General features: G+C 40.7%; 1 protein-coding gene across 2 annotated transcripts in view; it reads left to right on the plus strand.

Annotated features, from left to right (window-relative positions):
• Window positions 1-22,239, plus strand: part of LOC126108882 (zinc finger protein 721-like) — a 238,138-nt gene that overhangs the window by 104,334 nt on the left and 111,565 nt on the right. The window contains exon 4 of one of the 2 annotated variants that reach the window (XM_049914243.1): window positions 11,525-11,740. In XM_049914243.1, the coding sequence (XP_049770200.1) occupies window positions 11,525-11,740 (216 nt within the window). Of the gene's footprint in view, window positions 1-11,524; window positions 11,741-22,239 lie in introns of those variants that run through there. The other variant, XM_049914244.1, reaches the window with a different exon arrangement.

The following is a 22,239-nucleotide window of genomic DNA, read 5'->3' on the forward strand; positions in this document are numbered from 1 at the left end:
TCCATTCGTCTGTAAAGAATTTGCGTTAGTATTTTGCAGCTGTGACTTATTAAACTGATAGTTTGGTAATTTTCACATCTGTCAATACCTGCTTTTTTTGGGATTGGAATTATTATATTCTTCTTGAAGTCTGAGGGTATTTCGCCTGTCTCATACATCTTTCTCACCAGATGGTAGAGTTTTGTCAGGACTGGCTCTCCCAAGGCTGTCAGTTGTTCCAATGGAATGTTGTCTACTCCGGGGGCCTTGTTTCGACTCAGGTCTTTCAGTGCTCTGTCAAACTCTTCACGCAGTATCATATCTCCCATTTCATCTTCATCTACATTCTCTTCCATTTCTATAATATTCTCCTCGAGTATATCGCCCTTGTATAGACCCTCTATATACTCTTTCCACCTTTCTGCGTTCCCTTCTTTGCTTAGATCTGGGTTCCCATCAAAGCTTTTGATATTCATGCAAGTGGTTCTCCTTTCTCCAAAGGTCTCTTTTATTTTCCTGGAGGCAGTATCTATCTTACCCCTAGTGAGATAAGCCTCTACATCCTTACATTTGTCCTCTAGCCATCCCGCTTAGCCATTTTGCACTGCCTGTTGATATCATTTTTGAAACGTTTGTATTCCTTTTTACCTGCTTCATTATTTACTGCATATTTATTATGTCTCCTTTAAACTCAATCTCTCTTCTGTTACCCAAGGATTTCTACTAGCCCTTGTGTTTTTACCTACTGGATCCTCTGCTGCCTTCACTATTTCATTCTTCAAAGCTACCCATCCTTCTTCTACTGTATTTCTTTCACCCATTCCTGTCAATTGTTCCCTTATGCTCTCCCTGAAACTCTGTACAACCTTTGGTTCTTTCAGTTTATCCTTGTCCCATCTCCTTAAATTCCCACCTTTTTGCAGTTTCTTCAGTTTTAATCTACAGTTCATAACCAATAGATTGTGGTCAGAGTCCACATCTGCCCCTGGAAATGTCTTACAGTTTAAAACCTAGTTCCTGAATCTCTGTCTTACCATTATATAATCTATCTGATACCTTTTAGTATCTCCAGGGTTCTTCCATGTATACAGCCTTCTTTGATGATTCTTAAACCAAGTGTTAGCTATGAGTAAGTTATGCTCGGCGCAAAATTCTACCAGGTGGCTTCCTCTTTCATTTCTTAGCCTCAATCCATATTCACCTACTATGTTTCCTTCTCTCCCTTTTCCTACTCTTGAATTCCTGTCTCCCACGACTATTAAGTTTTCGTCTCCCTTTGCTAGCTGAATAATTTCTTTTATCTCATCATACATTTCATCAATTTCTTCGTCATCTGGAGAGCTAGTTGGCATGTAAACTTGTACTTCTGTATTAGTCGTGGGCTTCGTGTCTATCTTGGCCACAATAATGCGTTCACTATGCTGTTTGTAGTAGCTTAACCGCACTCCTATTTTTTTTATTCATTATTAAACCTACTCCTGCATTAACCCTGTTTGATTTTGTATTTATAACCCTGTATTCGCCTGACCAAAAGTCTTGTTCCTCCTGCCACCGAACTTACTAATTCCCACTACATCTAACCTATCCATTTCCTTTTTTAAATTTTCTAACCTACCTGCCTGATTAAGGGATCTGACATTTCACGCTCCGATCCGTAGAATGCCAGTTTTCTTTCTCCTGATAACGACGTCCTCCTGACTAGTCCCCACCCAGAGATCCGAATGGGGGACTATTTTAGCTCCGGAATATTTTACCGAAGAGGGCGCCATCATCATTTAACCATACAGTGAAGCTGCATGGCCTCGGGAAAAATTAAGGCTGTAGTTTCCCCTCGCTTTCAGCCGTTCGTAGTACCAGAACAGCAAGGCCATTTTGGTTAGTGTTACAAGGCCAGATCAGTCAATCATCCAAACTGTTGCCCCTGCAACTACTGAAAAGGCTGCTGCCCCTCTTCAGGAACCACACGTTTGTCTGACCTCTCAACAGATACCCCTCCGTTGTGGTTGCACCTACGGTACAGCCATCTGTATCGCTGAGGCACGCTAGCCTCCCCACCAACGGCAAGGTCCATGCTTCATGGGGGAGGCACATGAGATTAACATGGTTTATGATGCTGAAGAATATGTAAGCTAAGTTAAGACATCAGATTAACTTACATATTCTTCAGCATCATAAACCACGTTTCACGTCAACATCTTTCAGAACACCAGATTAGTATTACAATTGCCCGAGCAGACAGTGTTGCCTATGTGACAGATTGTCACCTGAGGTCCAAATCGACACCATTCTGTGGGCCGAGCTCGTCTCTGGAGTGGCACCTGCACAGAGTAAGCTGTCTGACATTTTAGCAAGTGGCAATGCTTTAATAACTGTTCTGATCCCCAGACATATGGCTCCCACAGATTACTCCATCACTGTTCAGAATTACCCACACGGTAGGCTGTCTGGTGTTTTTGCCTAACTTACACACCTTAAGAGATCTTCCGTCAGCTAAGTTAAACGTCAAGTGTGACACGCTATTTTGTACAAAATAGCTTGTGACACCACAGGAGTCGATAGCTAGATGCCATGAGAGGTAGAATCGCCAGTATAAAAGGAACAGAGAGTATTGTATTGTCAGTAGAGAAGCATTAAAAGCAGAATGGATTGTTCGGGAGCACTCAGTGACTTCGAACGTGGACTAGTTGTTAGATGTCATTGGAGTAAGAAATCCTTCAGAGACATTGCAACCCTTGTAAATCTGCCCAAGTCAACTACATCTACATTTATACTCCGCAAGCCACCCAATGGTGTGTGGCGGAGGTCACTTTACGTGACACTGTCATTACCTCCATTTCCTGTTCCAGTCGCGTACGGTTTGCGGGAAGAACGAGTGCCGGAAAGCCTCCGTGCGTGCTCGAATCTCTCTAATTTTACATTTGTGATCTCCTCGGGAGGTATAAGCAGGGGGAAGCAATATATTCGATACCTCATCCAGAAACGCACCCTCTCGAAACCTGACCAGCAAGCTACACCACGATGCAGAGCGCCTCTCTTGCAGAGTCTGCCACTCGAGTTTGCTAAACATCTCCGTAACGCTATCACGCTTACCAAATAACCCTGTGACGAAACGCACCACTCTTCTTTGGATCTTCTCTATCTCCTCTGTCAACCCGACCTGGTATGGGTCCCACACTGATGAGAAATACTCGAGTATTGGTCGAACGAGTGTTCTGTAAGCCACCTCCTCTGTTGATGGACTACATTTTCTAAGGACTCTCCCAATGAATCTCAACCTGGCACCCGCTTTACCAACAGTTAATTTTATATGATCATTCCACTTCAAATCGTTCCGTACGCATACTCCCAGATATTTTACAGAAGTAACTGCTACCAGTGTTTGTTCCACTATCATGTAATCGTACAATAAAGGATCCTTCTTTCTATGTATTCGCAGTACATTACATTTATCTATGGTAAGGGTCAGTTGCCACTCCCTGCACCAAGTGCCTATCCACTGCAGATCTTCCCGCATTTCGCTACAATTTTCTAATGCCGCAACTTCTGTGTATACTACAGCACCATCCACGAATACCCACATGGAACTTCTGACACTATCTACTTGGTCATTTATATATATTGTGAAAAAAGCATTGGTCCCATAACACTTCCCTGTGGCACGCCAGAGGTTACTTTAACATCTGTAGACGTCTCTCCATTGAGAACAATATGCTATGTTCTGTTTGCTAAAAACTCTTCAATCCAGCCACACAGTTGGTCTGATATGCTGTAGGCTCTTACTTTGTTTATCAGGCGACAGTGCGGAACTGTATCAAACACCTTCCGGAAGTCAAGAAAAATAGCATCTACCTGGGAGCCTGTATCTAATATTTTCTGGGTCTCATGAACAAATAAAGCGAGTTGGGTCTCGCACGATTGCTGTTTCCAGAATCCGTGTTGATTCCTACAGAGTAGATTCTGGGTTTCCAGAAACGACATGATACACGAGTAAAAAACATGTTTTAAAATGCTACAACAGATCGACATCAGAGGTATAGGCCTATAGTTTTGCGTATCTGCTCAACGACCCTTCTTGAAAATTGGAACTACCTGTGCTTTTTTCCAATCATTTGGAACCTTCCGTTCCTCTAGAGACTTGCCGTACACGGATGTTAGAAGGAGGGCAAGTTCTTTCCCGTACTCTGTGTAGGGTCAAATTGGTATCCCATCAGGTCCAGTGGACTTTCCTCTGTTGAGTGATTTCAGTTGCTTTTCTATTCCTTGGACGCTTAGTTTGATGTCAGACAGTTTTTCGTTCATGCGAAGATTTAGAGAAGGAACTGCAGTGCAGTCTTCCTCTGTGAAACAGCTTTGGAAAAAGGTGTTTAGTATTTCAGCTTTACGCGTGTCATCCTCTGTTTCAGTGCCATCATCATCCCAGAGTGTCTGGATATGCTGTTTCGATCCACTCACTGATTTAACGTAAGACCAGAACTCCCTAGGATTTTCTGTCAAGTCGGTACATAGAATTTTACTTTCGAATTCACTGAACGCTTCACACACAGGCGTCCTTACGCTAGCTTTGACATCGTTTAGCTTCTGTTTGTCTGAGAGGTTTTGGCTGCATTTAAAGTTGCACTGAAGCTCTTTTTGCTTTCACATGGTGAGGTGATTATGAAGCAGAAGAGCGGCACAGCTAAACTGCGACCTGGCAGACCTATGTAAAAGAAGGAATGACTTGTGAGGTTCAGAAAGTTACCAGCAGATGAGTAGCACAATGAATGTGAGTGTGGACTTAAAAAGAGTGGATTACAGTGGTCGAGCAGCTCTTCGTAAGCCACAGATTTTAGTTGAGCAGCTCCTCTTAAGCCATATACGAGGGTGGTTTGAAAAGTTCTCGGAACAGAATTTAAAAAAGTACTTATATCACTGAAACTATTTTTATTTTTCAATGTAGTCTCCTTGTAGATTAATGCACTCGATCCAACGATGTTCCAGTGCTTTGATCCCATCTTGAAAATGAGTTTCCTCCAGGCCTGCAAAACAGTTGTCAACTCCGGCTATCGATTCTTCATTTGAAGTGAATCTTCGGCCACCGAGAAAAAATTTCAGTTTTGGGAAGAGACGGGAGTCTAACGGAGCCGTATCAGGTGAATAAGCTGGGTGTGGCAACATTTCGTCCCTTAGTTTGTGTAATTTTGCAGTGGCAATGGCATGTGTGTGCACATTGTCTCAATGGAATGTGACTTTCTTCCTTGCTAAACCCGGTCTTTTTTCGTGTATCTTTTGTTGTAATTTGTCTGAGAGGTTAGCATAGTATTCTCCAGTAATTGTTTGCCCAGTGGAGAGATAATCTACAAACAGAATCCCCTTCCCATCCCAGAACACTGAGGCCGTGACCTTTCCCTCCGAAGGAATTGTCTTTGCTCTCTTTGGTGGCGGAGAATCGGCACATTTACACAGCTTTGACTGTTGTTTTGTCTCTGGGGTATAGTAGTGCACCCGAGTTTCATCTGCGGTCACAAACCGGTGCAAAAAATCTTGTTCGTTTCTGCTAAAATGGGCCAAACGTTGTTCCAATATGTCCGTTCTCGCGCATTTTTGATCTGACGTCGAGAGTTGCAGCACCCGTCTTGCAGATAATTTTTTCATTACTGATTCTTCAGTTAAAATCTGATATATCCTTTCAGATGACATCTGGCGAGCGTGAGCAATTCACACACTTTCAATCGGCGATCCCGTGCCCATATTGTGCACTTTTGCAACGATTTCTGGAGTTGTGACACTTTTGGCTGACCGCTGCTCGGATCGTCTGAGTTCTCCCGACCGAATTTAAATTCGTTTTGACTTGAAGAGTTACCCCAAAATATTATACCATATGACATTATGGAATGAAAGTAGGCAAAGTATGCAAGCTTTTTCATTTTTATGTCGCCTATGTCTGCAATTGTCGATTTTTGTCCATCTTCACAAATCACTACACGGGAACTACAGCAGAGCCACGTCACCACCAAAGCTCACTTCCGAGCTAACGTGGCACATGTTTAGGGCAACAGTCCAATGAATATCACGTGAACAGCTCGTCGCACTAGTGCTGACTTCTCGTGGTGATTCTGAGAACTTTTCAAACCGCCCTCGTATTTCTGTAGTTAATGCCAGGTGACATTTGTAATGGTACAAAGATCAGTGCCACTGGGTTGTGGGTGGGTAATTCCAAGTGATGAGTCATGCCGTATTCTGTTGCAGTCTAATGGAAGGATTTGGGTTTGGCCAATGTTATTTGCTACTGTGTAGTGCCAGCGATAAAGTAGGAAGGAGGTGGTTTCATGGCACAGGAGTATTTTTTGTTGTATAGGCTGTCCGTCTCCTTATTGTGCTTATGAAAGTACTAAATGCAGAAGGATATGAACAGATTTTACATTATTGTGTATGCATACAGTAGAAGAACAGTTTGGAGATGATGACCGATTGTATCGGCATAACAGTGCACCCTGTCATAAAGCAGAATCTGTGAGGCAGTGGTTTGTGTGCAACAACATTCCTGAAATCGACTAGCCCATCCAGAGACCTCACCTGAATACAGCGGAACATCTTTCGAGTGAATAAGAATGTGGACTCACTCCACATCTCGGTGTCTGACATCACTGTCTTCTCATGTTGCAGCTGCCATTCCTCCACAGACATTTGGAGACCTCATCTGAGGTGTACCCTGCAGAGTTTGGGCCATCATAGATTAGATTAGATTAGATTAGATTAGATTAGTTTTTCGTTCCATAGATCCATGATGAGGAGATCCTCGTGGATGTGGAACATGTCATAATTTTTTTTAGCTGAAATAACAATACTACTAGTATGAATATATACAATACATCATTTGTTTCTATTAAAAAATTCGTCAATGGAGTAGAAGGAGTTGGCCACTAGTAAGTCTTTCAGGCTCCTTTTAAATTGATTTTTATTTGTAACTAAATTTTTTATGTTTTCTGGCAAATTACTGAAGATGAGTGTTTTTGAGTAGTGGACCCCTTTTTGAACTAAAGTAAGTGCTATTAAGTCTTTGTGCAGATCATTTTTGTTCCTGGTATTGTATGTATGAACTGAGCTGTTTGTTGGAAAAAGAGATATATTATTTAGGCCAAATTTCATTAAGGACTAAATATACTGAGAGGCAGTGGTTAGTATACCCAGTTCTTTGAAGAGGTGTCTACATGACGTTCGTGAATTTACTCCACAAATAATACGTATTACACGCTTTTGGACTTTGAAAACTTTTCTTTGACTTGAAGAGTTACCCCAAAATATTATACCATATGACATTATGGAATGAAAGTAGGCAAAGTATGCAAGCTTTTTCATTTTTATGTCGCCTATGTCTGCTAACACTCGAATTGCAAATACAGATTTGTTAAGGCAGTTCTGTGGTGTGCTCCTCCCAACTGAATTTATTATCAAGTTGTAATCCCAGGAATTTAAGACTGCCAACCTCTTCTATCTGCTCTTCTTCATACTTTATGCATATGCTGGGTGAAAACCTCTTACAGGTTCTGAATTGCATGTAGTGAGTCTTTTCAAAGTTTAATGTCAATGAGTTGGCTTTAAACCATTTATTAATATCCATGAAAATATCTTTAGCAGATCTTTCTAGAACTACACTCGACATACTATTTATTGCAATACTTGTGTCATCTGCAAACAAAACGAACTCTGCTTCAGGCAGTGTAACTGATGAGAGATCATTAATGTACACAAGAAAAAGCAGTGGCCTTAAGATGGATCCTTGTGGGACACCACATGTAATTTCTTCCCATTCTGATGATGACTGATGACTTAATTCACTAGTCCCTTGTACTGACACCCTTTGTTTCCTGTTAGCTAGGTATGACTTGAACCATTTTGCAGCACTGCCCGTGACACCATAGAATTCTAATTTATTTAAAAGGATGTTGTGGTTCACACAATCAAATGCCTTTGACAAATCACAGAAAATACCTGCTGCTTGTAATTTGTTATTTAATGAATTAAGTACATTTTCACTGTAGGTGTAAATAGCCTTCTCAATATCAGAACCCTTCAGAAATCCAAACTGTGTTCTTGATAATATGTTATTTGTGATCAGATGGTTGAGAAGCTGCCTGTACATTACTTTTTCTAAAATTTTTGAGAATGCTGGCAAAAGTGAAATCGGTCTGTAGTTTGATGGTATCTCTTTATTCCCTTTCTTGAATAGAGGCTTAACATCTGTATATTTTAGCCAGTCAGGAAATGTCCCAGTTATAATTGACTGTTTACACAAGTAACTTAGAATTGTACTAAACTCACAAGAACGTGCCTTAATTAACTTTGTTGATATTTCATCGTAACCACTAGAATGCTTTATTTTCAAAGATTTTATTATGGAAGTTATTTCTTTTGGTGAAGTGAGTGACATATTCATGTAGCTGAAGCTATTTGTAAAGGCTAGTTTCAGATATTCAAGGGCATTATTTACTGATCCTGACAATCGCATTCTATCAGTAACGGATATAAAGTATGTGTTAAATAGATTTGCCACACTATGCCCATCAGTTACTAACGTGTCATCTACGCTTAATGCTATTTGCTCCTGTTCCTTTCTGGTTCTACCAGTCTCCTCTTTCACTATATCCCATATTGTTTTTATTTTGTTCCCTGAAATTGCTATCTTCTTCTCGTAGTGCACTTGTTTAGATGTCTGAATTACTTTTTTTAATATTTTACAGTATTCCTTGTATTTAGCTAAATTATCAGTATTGGAGCTATTCTTGGTCGACAGATACATTTTCCTGTTTGTCTTACAGGAAATCTTTATTCCTTGTGTAATCCATTGTTTTATTATATATTTCTGTTTAATTTGATAACTTTTAGAGGAAAACAGTTTTCAAACATGGTATTGACATTGTTCATGAATGTATTATATTTTTCATTCATGTCATGGGCACTATAAACATCTTTCCAGTTCATATCTTTGAGCAGTTTTCTAAAACACTCAATTTTTGGTTGACTGACTACTCTCCTGTACTCAGACTTAGCAGTCTTGATAATCTGCTCAGAATTTACATCTAAAACAAGGAGCTGCATGTCATGATCTGATAGTCCATTTATTACAGGTTTTATGATATGATTTTGTTCCTTTGATTTGGCTATAAAAATGTTATCAATGGCTGTCCTTGAGGATTTAGTGATCCTAGTTGGAAAGTTTACAGTGTGAGTTAGATTGAAAGACAACATTACAAATTGCAGTAAATGTTTACTGGAAGATTGCATTAGAAAATCTGTATTAAAGTCACCAGCAATCAAAATTTCTTTGTTTCTTCCTGTTAAATAACCCAAAAGAGCTTCTAGATGATTTATGAATAGATTATAATTTCCTGCAGGTGCTCGGTAAATAGTTACTATTATATAGGATCTGTTATGGAACTCTAATTCTGTTGCACATGCTTCTGGATGCTGGTTTAAACAGAATTTATTAATGTCAATGTTCTTGAATTTATGGCAGTTTTTAATAAATGTGGCAACTCCTCCTCCATCCATATCTACTCTGCAGAAGTAGGAAGCTAGTTTAAATCCTGAAATGTCTAACATATCTATGCCAGTGGTCACTTGATGTTCAGAGAGGCAGATTATGTCAATTTGGTTAGATGAATTCATTTCATCAATACAAAAGAGTAGTTCATCAATTTTATTTCTGAGTCCCGGAATGTTCTGTTGTAATAAAGATAACTGATACTGCATACTAATGGGATTATAACTGCTTTGGTGAAGATGAACTGGCAGTTTCTGATTACTTTCTGTTAAACATTGTTTAAATGGAATCTGTATGCTGAAATCTCACTCCTGTTCATCTGTTTTCTCAAACTGAGTGTGTCTGCCAATCTCTCTTAAAACTCGTTTTCTTTCCCCCTTCCCTATCCTAAAAAAGGCATTCCTCTGAGACCTGTGATGACTGGTATTTTACCACTTGAGACAGTGCCCCCCCCCCCCCCCCCCTTACGTTTTCTGCAATCGACCTAGACAGTTTTCCCTTCCCTTTCCTATTGAGGTGAAGGCCATGCCTAGTGTAGTCCCACCTATCGATAGCATCCACAGGAATCAAACCAATACGGGACCCTATATCCGTCCGAAGCAGCCACTCCAACTCCCAAGTTCACCCTCCTGATGGAAGAGTTCACACGAGGCCGATCGTGGCGTCTCAACACAGACACAAATCCCACACTCGTATGCTTCGTTGCTGATGCTATCTTCACCAGGTCACTCTCTATGGAATATTCAGAGTCTCTGTCAGTGCTATTTCCCGGACCACCCACTATAACCACGGCATCCTCCTTCGTGAAATCTTTGCATAAAGAACCTACATCCTCTGTTACCTGACCCAGATCTGCACTAGGCTTGAAAAAGTTTGTGACCTGGTACTCTGGACCTAGATTTTCCTACAGTAGTTGGCCAACACCTCTACCATGGGAGCTACCTAACAACAGAACTTTCTTTCTCTTTACAAATTTCCCTACCTTTTTCAAGTCCTTGAAAGCTTGTTGTGCCCTTTCTACAGCTTCAGCTACATGAGGCTCATTCGATTCTGACTGAGGCAACAGGTCAAATCTATTTTCAAGATTTATGACAAAGCTGTCTGATGCTCTCCTTTGCCTGTCCCCCCTATTAACTGTTGCCACTTCCCACCTCTGTTCACCCTTCTCCCTCTTTAACCTGTCAAGTTCCTCCCTTGCCTTGTCTAAGTCAGCTTGAAGAGCTGCAATTTTCCCTTCCTGTTCCAGTATTTTCCTGTCTCTACTGCAGATCCTACAATACCACTGGTGAGCCTCATTTATGTCCCCATTTCCCACGCCACTACATTTGCCCCAATGAAAGAAATTACAGCACCCATCACACCACACCCCGGAACTAACGATCCTACGGCATGTCACACACTTCTCACTCGTGGTAAAAACAGAAATCATATAAACTGATTTAAGTACTGACTAAAACGTAAACAAAGGATCCTAGAAACTATTCGAGCAGGTATAAATAAATTGAAAGATTACTGAATAAAAAAACTGGTGATTACATATAAGTTTAAGTCACTGTTTACTTACAATACGCGCGCTTGAAATCGAGCCTAAAATCCGTGCTATAGGTGCGAGAAGGAAAATAAAATACAAATACAAATAAACTTCTTACCCTGTTTAATCTTCTTTAACACTTCACTAACACTTCCACTAATGTAACAACACTTATATTATATTTATACGCTCAGGAAACGTTTACCTATAAGTTTTATTCACTGCTTACTTACTATTGGCACGCGTGAAATTAGGCCTAAGATTCGTGAAGGGTACAGACCCCATATTTATGTCCACTAAGAGGTGGTCAGATAGTTTTGCTCAGATAGTGTAGCATATTTTCAAAATAAAATAGCAGTTTCTGGTAATAACACATTTATTTTAGATTATGCATGGAGTCTCAGGTTGGCATTAACCTGGATTTGTGGTTGCCTGCTGTATTTCACAATTTTCAGTATAATTTAAATCAGTAATAAGTTATTTTATACTTTCAGATTTCAGTGCACAGTGAAGTTAATGTTAAAATAGAAGAAACAGATACCGAAACTTCACCACCTGTTAATGGAACGAGGGAAAGCAGTTTGAAGGAGACGGAGAGTCACATCCAGGTGGAAGACGATGAAACATTCCCATTATTGTACCCGAAGATTGAAGGAATCAAGACGGAGGCGGAAGATGAGCAGCCGTCTCAGCTCTCGAGATTTGAAGAGGTAAGTGGCTGTAGCTTTCATTCTCCCCCCGTCACACAATGTGGACACCACCGACTGTTCGTAAACTGTTCAGTTGAGAACTAGTTTTCCAACAAGTGAAAGGACAGATGGTCGGTACATAGAGGTGTCGAAGCAACTGTAGACTTGTTAGAAACATCAAGTTATTCAACTAGTAGAGGCACTGACTTATCAGAAGGCACATAAACTGGACTTAGAACTTTGCTAACCTGCAGACGAGTTGGAGTACAACACACATGACCACATAATCTGGCCACCGAGACTGGACCGCCAGCCACTGTGCCTGATGGGAGAAGCAATCTATAGTGTGTGCTCATTAGATTGTTAATTCCATTTAACAGGTGTTGCATTTCTTTCCCACTTTCACTGAGGATGGTAGTGTCATCACCGATTCTTCTCATTGACGTTATTTCAGCCTGAATTGTAGTCCAACTATTGAACTCTTTTTTTTATTTCTGTCATGGCTTCTTTGACGTATAGATTGAATGGTAAGTGTGCTACACCTTTGTAATCTGAGTAGTCAGTTTGTGATCTTCCGTTATTATTGTTCCCTTTCAGTTCTTGTACGTCTATATTACTGAATTGCTAAAATTGTCACCTGGTTCCAGTTGCCAGGTTGCCTGTCCAGTGGTTTCCAGAGTCAACAAAAATTTTATTTTCAGTATTTCATATAAGGGAAGCTTGTGTGAATCAGGATAGTGGCTAAATGGGGACAATTTTAGAATTTTTATTCTCCAGTAATAAACTGTTTATAAGAAGGTGCTGCCAACTCCAGATTATGATCTGTAATTCATGTATCAGGAAACTGCCTGACAGGCTACCAGTCTGGTGTTGTGTTCTGAATGTCTCACAAAAAATACCAGTTATTGAGGGAAAAAGCAACAGAAACTTTTGCTTTTGAATATTTTGTTTCTATAAACTGAGTGTAATTAGTGAATTGTTACTCTGATTATGTATTTGTTTCTCGTAGTTTTTAAATCGGAGATCTAAAATGAGGTTAAGGTACTTCTCCCATTCGTGGAAAATGGTTTCACTATTGCCATCCTCTGTAGCTAAAAACACTACTTTTTGGTGAATAGGGCCACTAAATTAAAGCAAAATAGGGACAGCACATTCTTCTGGTTTAGTTTTTACTGTTCTCTCATAGATGGTTAAAGATAAAGGTGATTGAGCTAAAGTTGATATGTGCAAAGTTGCCGAGGGAGGAGTGCCATGCTGTAGAGCTATTTGGGGTGCCTTGTTTGTGTTATCACTGTTATCTACAAAGTTCTAATGATGATTGGCAAAAAAGACTGGTGGACAGACTATATTTACTGTCAAATAAGACAAGCAGTTAGTAGAATGGATGCTTTGTTCGTCATCTTGTGGGTTCGGGTTGGACTCTGATGTTGAAAGAAAAGTTGCTTTTTTTCTTTGCAGAGCAAAATGAAATTGAAATTAAGTTTCCAAAAGACTTAAAGCCAAAAATTGTAGACTTATTGTACTCTGTAAGCACAGTTCTGAAATATCGTTCGGGAAGGCTGAAGATCTCTCTTTGTTTTGTTACAAGTGCCTTAATAAACATGACAGTCAGCAATATTTTACTTTATTGGGTAAAACCTTGGGAGAATTTAATTTGTTTCATGAGCCACACTTGAGTTATAATTGTGGTTAATTAGGTTTTCAAATGAATGCTAGACCAAGCAACAATATATTTGCAATGAAAGTTTCCAAAGCCATCTATCTGCAAACTTGCATTAAGAGGAGTGAACTTGTTATCATTCTTGCTTGCACGAACTCCATCGGAAATTGCATTCTGCCGATGACAATATTTGAAGGCAAAAAGTTTCATATTAAATTTTCTGGTGGTTTCCTAGTGGCTCGTTGGTAACAATGACAGACTCAGTTTGGATAAATGAAGATGCCTTTTTGAAATGGTTGCATTATTTTCAAACTCACTGGGTCCCTGGAAGGTGTCTCTTACTTCTGGATGGACACACTTTCCATAAAAGTGAAAAAGCATGGAGGTTTGTGAGAAAAATGACATACAGTCTAGTCATATGACTCAGCGAATTCAGCTATTAGGTAGTTTATTTTTCAAGTAATGAAGTCATATTTTGACGATGAGTGTAATACTTTTGTGAGAAACAACCCAGGGGAAAGAAAAAGCAAGTTCTGTATTTTGGAACGGTTTTCAAAGCAGCCTAGTTGACTGCAGCAATGGCTGCTGTTGCTGAGAGTGGGTTCAGATCAACTGGGGTTTGTCCATTCAGTGCAAATGCTCTCTCAGAATGTGATTTTCTTCCTGGTTGCATGATAACAGAGGAAGCTGCTGAATATATTGCTGTGCCCAATCATTGTCCTGTTCCCACAACAACATAAACCACCACTGAAAAGTAGACAGGATCCACATCACTTCCACCTATGAAGAAACAAATGGACCACAATGCATCAAGAAGGAAGCAGCGAGCAGTTCACTTATCATCTCCTTGAAAATATGTTACAGAAAGGAAAAAAGTGAAGAATGGAAACAGAAGGTGGAGGGAAAGGGGGGGGGGATAGGGTGCTTCCAGTAACATCATGCTCAGAATCAGAGGAAGAAGACACAATGTGTGCGTTTCGTTGTATAAAATACAATGGCTGTATATCGTCAAAATTGGGATGAAGGAGAAAGGAGTGGGACCAGGAAATGTGTGTGGTGGCTGTGGCAAACAAGAAGTTTCTTTGTGGTAGATGTGTATTTTAAAAAAGACATTCAGAAGTACGCAAGTTGTCTTGGTACTCTCAGTGTACCTCTGTAGTAAATATGTTCAGTAGACAACAAAAGGAGAAGAAATGTTATTGTAGCCCTGACCAGTTTATGTAAGTGACTGTCCAATTAATCCTCACTGGCATGGGTAAGCAGGGACATTTGGTTGCTAATTTTTATCTTGAATACACTCTCTGTTTATTTAATTACAAAAGTGGTATGCCTGTAATTTGTTTCTTAAATATTATGGTAAAGAATGAACTAGAAAACTTACAGCTTCTACTAATGCTAAAACCAGTATTTTAAATTTTCAGATTTTTGTCCTGATTCACTAGAGGTCCCCTAATTGTAGATCTAGTTTAAAAATTTAAACTGCTTTTGTAATCCACCCGTTAAGAGGTATAATCTTAAATGGGACGTTTTGCACTATAAGTTGGAATAAACTCAGCCGCACGGGATTAGTCGAGCTGTCTAAGGCGCTGCAGTCGTGGACTGTGCGGCTGGTCCCGGCGGAGGTTCGAGTCCTCCCTCGGGCATGGGTGTGTGTGTTTGTCCATAGGATAATTTAGGTTAAGTAGTGTCTAAGCTTAGGGACTGATGACCTTAGCAGTTAATTCCCATAAGATCTCACACATTTTTTGAGAATAAACTCATGGCATACATCAAATGATCATGTGTGCACAGAATTGGCTGAACAGTATCATAAAAGAAAAACATTAAGCAGATAACAAAGCTGTTTCCGTAATATTTGTGTTGTAATAATTGATTTGAATCTTCCTGTTAATTAAAGAAAGGAACTTGTAGAAGAATTACAAAATAAACTTTTATTTATTTATTTACTTTTTCTTTGCATTGAGTAGGAATCAGCATGGGTTTCGAAAAAGATGATCATGTGAAACTCAGCTCGCGCTATTCGTCCACGAGACTCAGAGGACCATAGACACAGGTTCACAGGTAGATGCCATGTTTCTTGACTTCCGCAAGGCGTTCGATACAGTTCCCAACAGTCGTTTAATAAACAAAGTAAGAGCATATGGACTATCAGACCAATTGTGTGATTGGATTGAGGAGTTCCTAGATAACAGGACGCAGCATGTCATTCTCAATGGAGAGAAGTCTTCCGAAGTAAGAGTGATTTCAGGTGTGCCGCAGGGGAGTGTCAAAGGACCGTTGCTATTCACAATATACATAAATGACCTGGTGGATGACATCAGAAGTTCACTGAGGCTTTTTGCAGATGATGCTGTGGTGTATCGAGAGGTTGTAACAATGGAAAATTGTACTGAAATGCAGGATGATCTGCAGCGAATTGACGCATGGTGCAGGGAATGGCAATTGAATCTCAATGTAGACAAGTGTAATGTGCTGCGAATACACAGAAAGATAGATCCTTTATCATTTAGCTACAAAATAGCAGGTCAGCAACTGGAAGCCGTTAATACCATAAAATATCTGGGAGTACGCATTAGCAATGATTTAAAATGGAATAAGCATATAATGTTGATTGTCGGTAAAGCAGATACCAGACTGAGATTCAGTGGAAGAATCCTAAGGAAATGCAATCCGAAAACAAAGGAAGTAGGTTACAGTACGCTTGTTCGCCCACTGCTTGAGTACTGCTCAGCAGTGTGGGATCCGTACCAGATAGGGTTGATAGAAGATATAGAGAAGATCCAACGGAGAGCAGCGCGCTTCGTTACAGGATCATTCAGTAATCGCGAAAGCGTTACGGAGATGATAGATAAACTCCAGTGGAAGACTCTGCAGGAGAGACGCTCAGTAGCTCGGTACGGGCTTTTGTTAAAGTTTCGAGAACATACCTTCACAGAAGAGTCGAGCAGTATATTGCTCCGTCCTACGTATATCTCACGAAGAGACCGTGAGGATAAAATCAGAGAGATTAGAGCCCACACAGAAGCATACCGACAATCCTTCTTTCCACGAACAATACGAGACTGGAATAGAAGGGAGAACCGATAGAGGTACTCAGGGTACCCTCCGCCACACACCGTCAGGTGGCTTGCGGAGTATGGATGTAGATGTAGATGTAGATCACAGTTGCAGTTTTTGCAAATGCCAGATATAATATAACAGTAAATTTACAAAATATTTTACATACTATAATAATATCTTGTATCTATACATTTATTACACTGTGGCTGATATGCTACTGGTTTGTATCATAAGCAGTGCCTTAAAATTCATTGAATGAAAATAACCATTTTTCCGTCAGAAAAGATTTTAATTTGGTGTTAAAATCAATCCCCTTGCTTGGTCTTATGTAGTTTGGTAAACAAAATCTAACTCTTTATGTATGAATTTTGCTCTGTCAGTTTTAATTTTGTTCTTTTTTGAAAGTAGTTATGTTTTGTTTTGGTGCTGTGATAATGTGCATTATTATTCTTGATAACTTCAGTTACTTGACATAAAAAAAAATGAATAAAGCTTCATGACATGATTCTCTATGACTGTTGTTGTTGTTGTCTTCAGTCCAGAGACTGATTCCATGCAGCTCTCCATGCTACTCTATCCTGTGCAAGCTTCTTCATCCCCAAGTACCTACTGCAACCTACTTCTGAATCTGCTTAGCGTGTTCATCTCTTGGTCTCCCTCTACGATTTTTACCCTCCTTGCTGCCCTCCTAAATTGGTGATCTCTTGATGCCCCAGAATATGTCCTACCAACCAATCTCTTCTTCCAGCTTCCAGTCAAGTTGTGCCACAAATTCCTCTTCTCCCCAATTCTTCAGTACCACCTCATTAGTTACATGTTCTACCCATCTAATTTTCAGCATTCTTCTGTAGCACCACATTTCAAAAGCTTCTATTCTCTTCTTGTCTAAACTATTTATTGTCCATGTTTCAGTTCCATACATGGCTACACTCCATACAAATACTTTCAGAAAAGACTTCCTGACACTTAAATCTATACTCGATGTTAACAAATTTCTCTTCTTCAGAAAGGCTTTCCTTGCCATTGCTGGTCTACATTTTTCCATAGTACACTATTTTTAATGTGTGGCTATGAACTGTCTTTGTGAGCTGACTAAGAATATTTAAGCCACTACTCACTTTTCCAAATACAAAATTAAAGTTTGCAAAATTTAAATCCCTTTATATGCGTGTTATCCTGCTGCTGCTGGACGAGATGTGAAAACTGAGGACTTAAAGGTGGAAGATAGAGTAATAAGCAAGACAGAGATTACAGACAAAGCATAGTGCAAGAGTTAATAAGAGTGGAAAGGTAAGTGCATTATATGTAGTACAGATGGAGGACAGCGAAAAATTGACAAGTCAGAAAATAACAGATACAGGTAGTGAAGAAAGGAATAGTTACTGAGAGTAAATTCTGAGACCAAAGACATTAATGTAAATTTAGGCCATGTGTGTGGTGGGACGACTGTGAAGCAATGCTAATCTCTCCTTTGCAGACTTTTTGTTACCTAAAAACTGATGACTCCATCAGTATCCTCCTGGCTGAGAAGGGATATTACGTGAGCAACAGTAGCATGTAAGTGAGGGTGTATACCAGCTGTCTGACACCTCTATGTGCAATGTCTTCCATCGAGATTATATCCTTGTGATAAAAACTGACCTCGTATAGTCCCTCCTTAAAACCTCAGGCCCTTCACCTCAATCCGCAGAACTTCTTACCCCACACAAAACTTGCACCCCCACGTTTTACCTTCTTCCTAAGATCCACAAACCCAACCACACTGGCCGTCTCATAGTTACTGGCTTCAAAGCACTAACCAAATGTATATCTGCCTTACTTTATTAACACCTGCAACCTATAGTACAAAGACTTCCCTCATTTGTTAAAGACACCAACCATCTCCTAGACTGCGTGAAATCTGGGTCTGTCCCACTTCCGTCACGTACCTTGCTTGTCACCATTGGAGCCCCATCCCTCTATACAAGCATCCTGCTCAATATTGCCCCAACCACCGCTCACCTTTGTAAAGGATGAGTCAGACAGTAGAGGATTTTACTTTATTACATGAGCTTTCAAATGGTAACTTCATTTTTCCATTGCAGCCAAGCCACAGCTGGCAGTGTTAGCTGCCTGTAAATTCTTTCGTCCCATGGTCTAGTAACAGGAAGTCAGCACTGAGGAAGGGCACCTCGATCACGCGCCTCCCTCTTGTGCTTATGAGGTAACGCCGCCCCAGGCGTCGCTTAGCAGGTAATTCTCTGGAAAGTTCCATTGCCTCCCTTGCGGGTATCTCGGTCCCGACCAATCAGGACGGAGGAAGCCGGATGGTGTGTCGAATATACCCGGCGCCCGTTGCCGGGCCCCCTCTCTTGTATTCTTGCTCACCCGCAAGTCAGACGCGTGCCCTGTAGCAGCGTAGACCCTCCCACTTCTCCTGGTGCTGCGGCACTGTGGACTTAGTTTTGGCAGACAACAACTTTTGTTAGCATCGTGAAATATGTTTCGCCAAACTCTATGCTCTGGCTCACCCTCACCTCCGTAGGCCTATGTGACCTCTTTTTACCATGCTTTCGCCAATAATTGGCCTCTGTCTAAATATTATCCTATTCATTCCATAACACCCACCGCCTTCCCATACGCCCATCCTGTAAAACTTATTCGAAACCTGTGATGTCTTTCTTGCTCACTTTAATCAACTTGTGGATTCATGATGAAGCTCTCAAAATACATTTTGCCAAGTAAATTTCATATGGTCCTATTCCGAACCCCATGCCACTTTTGTCGGTGTTGATATCATCCTCATTGAGGGTCGGCTACACACTTACGTTCACATTAAACCTAGTAACAGTACTTACATTTTGACAGTTTCCGTCCTTTCCATGTCAAACGTTCCCTCCTATACAGCCTTGGCATTCGAGGTAAACTTATTTGCTCAGATGCAGACTTTTTACAGCAATACATAACCGTTCTCACTTCAGCCTTCACTGGACATAATTACTCTGCCAGTGTAGTTCAAAAGCAGATTTCTCAGGCCATCACATCCAATCCTGGTGCTGCTAATCTCCCCCCCTCCCCTCCCCTCTTGTCAGTATTACCTTGGTCTTTTATGTCTTAATCAGCTACTTTGACAAGACTGTATGACTTATAAAATTATGCCCTGAAATGAGGTACATTCAGTCTGACATTTTTCCCATGGCACCTAGAATAGCCTTTCATCACCCTTCCAATCTCCACGATAGCCTCTACGTTCCATTTGTACCCGTTTCTCTACCCTCTGGCTCCTGTTTCTGTCGCTGTTCCTTCTGTAAGGGTTGCCCTATGCACACACTTACCACCACCTATACCGGCCCTGTAACTGGCAAAACATATACAGTCAAAAGGAGAGCCACATGTGAAATGACACATGACATATACCAGCTGTTCTGTACACACTAATCGGCCTTTGACATTGATATGGCTACCACTAATTTATCATTTAGGATGAATGGACATAGACAGAGGTTGTATGCTGGCAACACACAATATCCTGGTTCAGAGCACACTCTATAGCATGACAGTCATGACGTCGGTGCCTGTTTCACCACCTGTGCCCTCTGGATTTTTCCTCTGGACACATTTGTCAAAACTCCATTTATTCCCAATAACTATTCCTTTCTTTATTTTCATTTAGTTTTTCTATATCTTTTATTTTCTGCCATGTAAAAATTTCCCAAGCCCCCCCCCCAGCTCTTATTAACTCTTTCATGTGGAGCAACTGAATAACATTTTCTGCCAGGGTTTTGACTATATCTACTTGTGCCCTGAAATGAGGAATTTCCTACCCACTATGCTCCCCACCCCTCCCTCAGTGGTGTTCTGCCACCCTTCAAACCCTCACAGTATCCTCATCCATCCCTGCCCAACTCCTGCTCCCAATCCCTTGCCTCAGGGCTCATATCCCTGTAATAAATCTACATGTGAGGCCTATCCCATACATCCTCCCACCACCACCTACTCCACTCCACTTACAAGCGTCATCTAATGTATCAAAGGTAGGGCTACCTGTGAAACCAGTCATGTGATCTACAAGGTAAGCTGCAACCACTGTGCTGTGTTCTGCGTGTGAATCACAGTCAACAATCTGTCTGTCTGCACGATTGCACAATTGGCCACCAACAAACTGTGGCTGAGTGACAGCTGTACCAGCCAGTTTCTGAGCACACTGCTCAACACAACACTCTTCACTTCAATTACTGCTTCACAGTCTGTGCCATCTGGATCCTTCTTACCAACACTAGCTTTTTGAACTGTGCAGATGGGAACTTTGCCTGCAATATCTCCTACATTCTCATAACCTCCCTGGCCTCATTAATCAATGTCCTTCACCCCTTCACTGCTTCCAGTCCAGCACTACACAACCCCTGTTCCTGAACGCTCCCACAAGCAGCATCTTGTAGATTTTTTTGTCTATCCAATTGCATTATATTTTTAAATAGTGATAATTTTCATTCATATTTAATATTGATTGGTTGCTCAGTAGGGGTAGTGAAATAGTTATTAGAAATATTACATATAGTATTTGTAACAATATTATGAGAAGGAGAGTTGCTACTCAACATATAGTGGAGTAGCTGAGTTGCAGATAGGCTCAACGAAAAGACTTTCTCACTTAAAACTTTCGGCCAATGGCCTTCGTCAACAATAGACACACATGCGTGTACACACACACACACACACACACACACACACACACACACACACACACACGAAAACACAACTCACACACACACACACACACCTGCAGTCTCAGGCAACTGAAACCACACTGCTTAGTATTTGGATTTTTCACAAAGTTACCGCACTGTCATTTGTTGATGATGGGTTGCCTGTTAATTACCTTGGGACCTTTACAGTATTTTCCAACTAGCTACTAAGATGCTTTACTTACCGTATTTACTCGAATCTAAGCCGCACTCGAATCTAAGCCGCACCTGAAAAATGAGACTCGAAATAAAGGGAAAAAAAATTTCCCGAATCTAAGCCGCACCTGAAATTTGAGACTCGAAATTCAAGGCGAGAGAAAAGTTTTAGGCCACACCTCCAAATCGAAACAAAGTTGGTCCATTGTAATATGAGACACAATTTAGGTCGAATGAATGACGATACTGCTACAGTAGTTTGGTTCGAGTCGTAAGCTTAGCAGTTAAGCTTTACTACGTAGCCATTGCTATGCGTCAGGCGCTCCGTCCGTATTTATATGGGTGCCCTTCCTTTTTCACGTGCTTCGTCTGGTTTGAATCGATTGCTTATTTTGCTTTGAGCTGACAAGTGCCGTTTTCTTTGTTATAGGTGTTTGCGTCACTCTTAAGCTGAAAATGCATTACTGCACTGTGTCATGCATTGTTTGTCGCATTCTGATAGTGCGTGTTTACGGCCTGTCGCGGCTCACGGCATGGCTTGCTTTTGTGCGCGCTACCGCCACGTACAATTAAAAAAAAAGTGAGGAATCGTCTCATTAGCGAAACAATGGCAAGAGACTGCTATTTGTTGTTACTTACACTGCTGCTTTCTTTGATAATGATCAACAAGAATCAAATAATAGACTGCGTATGATAGAACATGTTCTGAACGAGAGTTAGGCGAAAATTTTTCTCCGTTTGAAAATCGCCGCTTCTTTATTACATCAAATTCTGCACAGAAATTAGAGTCATCTTAGATTTAAAAATCTAGTCACTTGCCGTGCTTCATTTCTGACTGTATCGCTGTTAGGCATAAGAATAATATGAATATAAACATGACACGATACGTATATTCTTCCACGTTTGCTGTTGTCTCACTC

The sequence above is a fragment of the Schistocerca cancellata genome, chromosome 11 (genome assembly GCF_023864275.1).
Source record: "Schistocerca cancellata isolate TAMUIC-IGC-003103 chromosome 11, iqSchCanc2.1, whole genome shotgun sequence".
Classification (NCBI taxonomy): domain Eukaryota; kingdom Metazoa; phylum Arthropoda; class Insecta; order Orthoptera; family Acrididae; genus Schistocerca; species Schistocerca cancellata.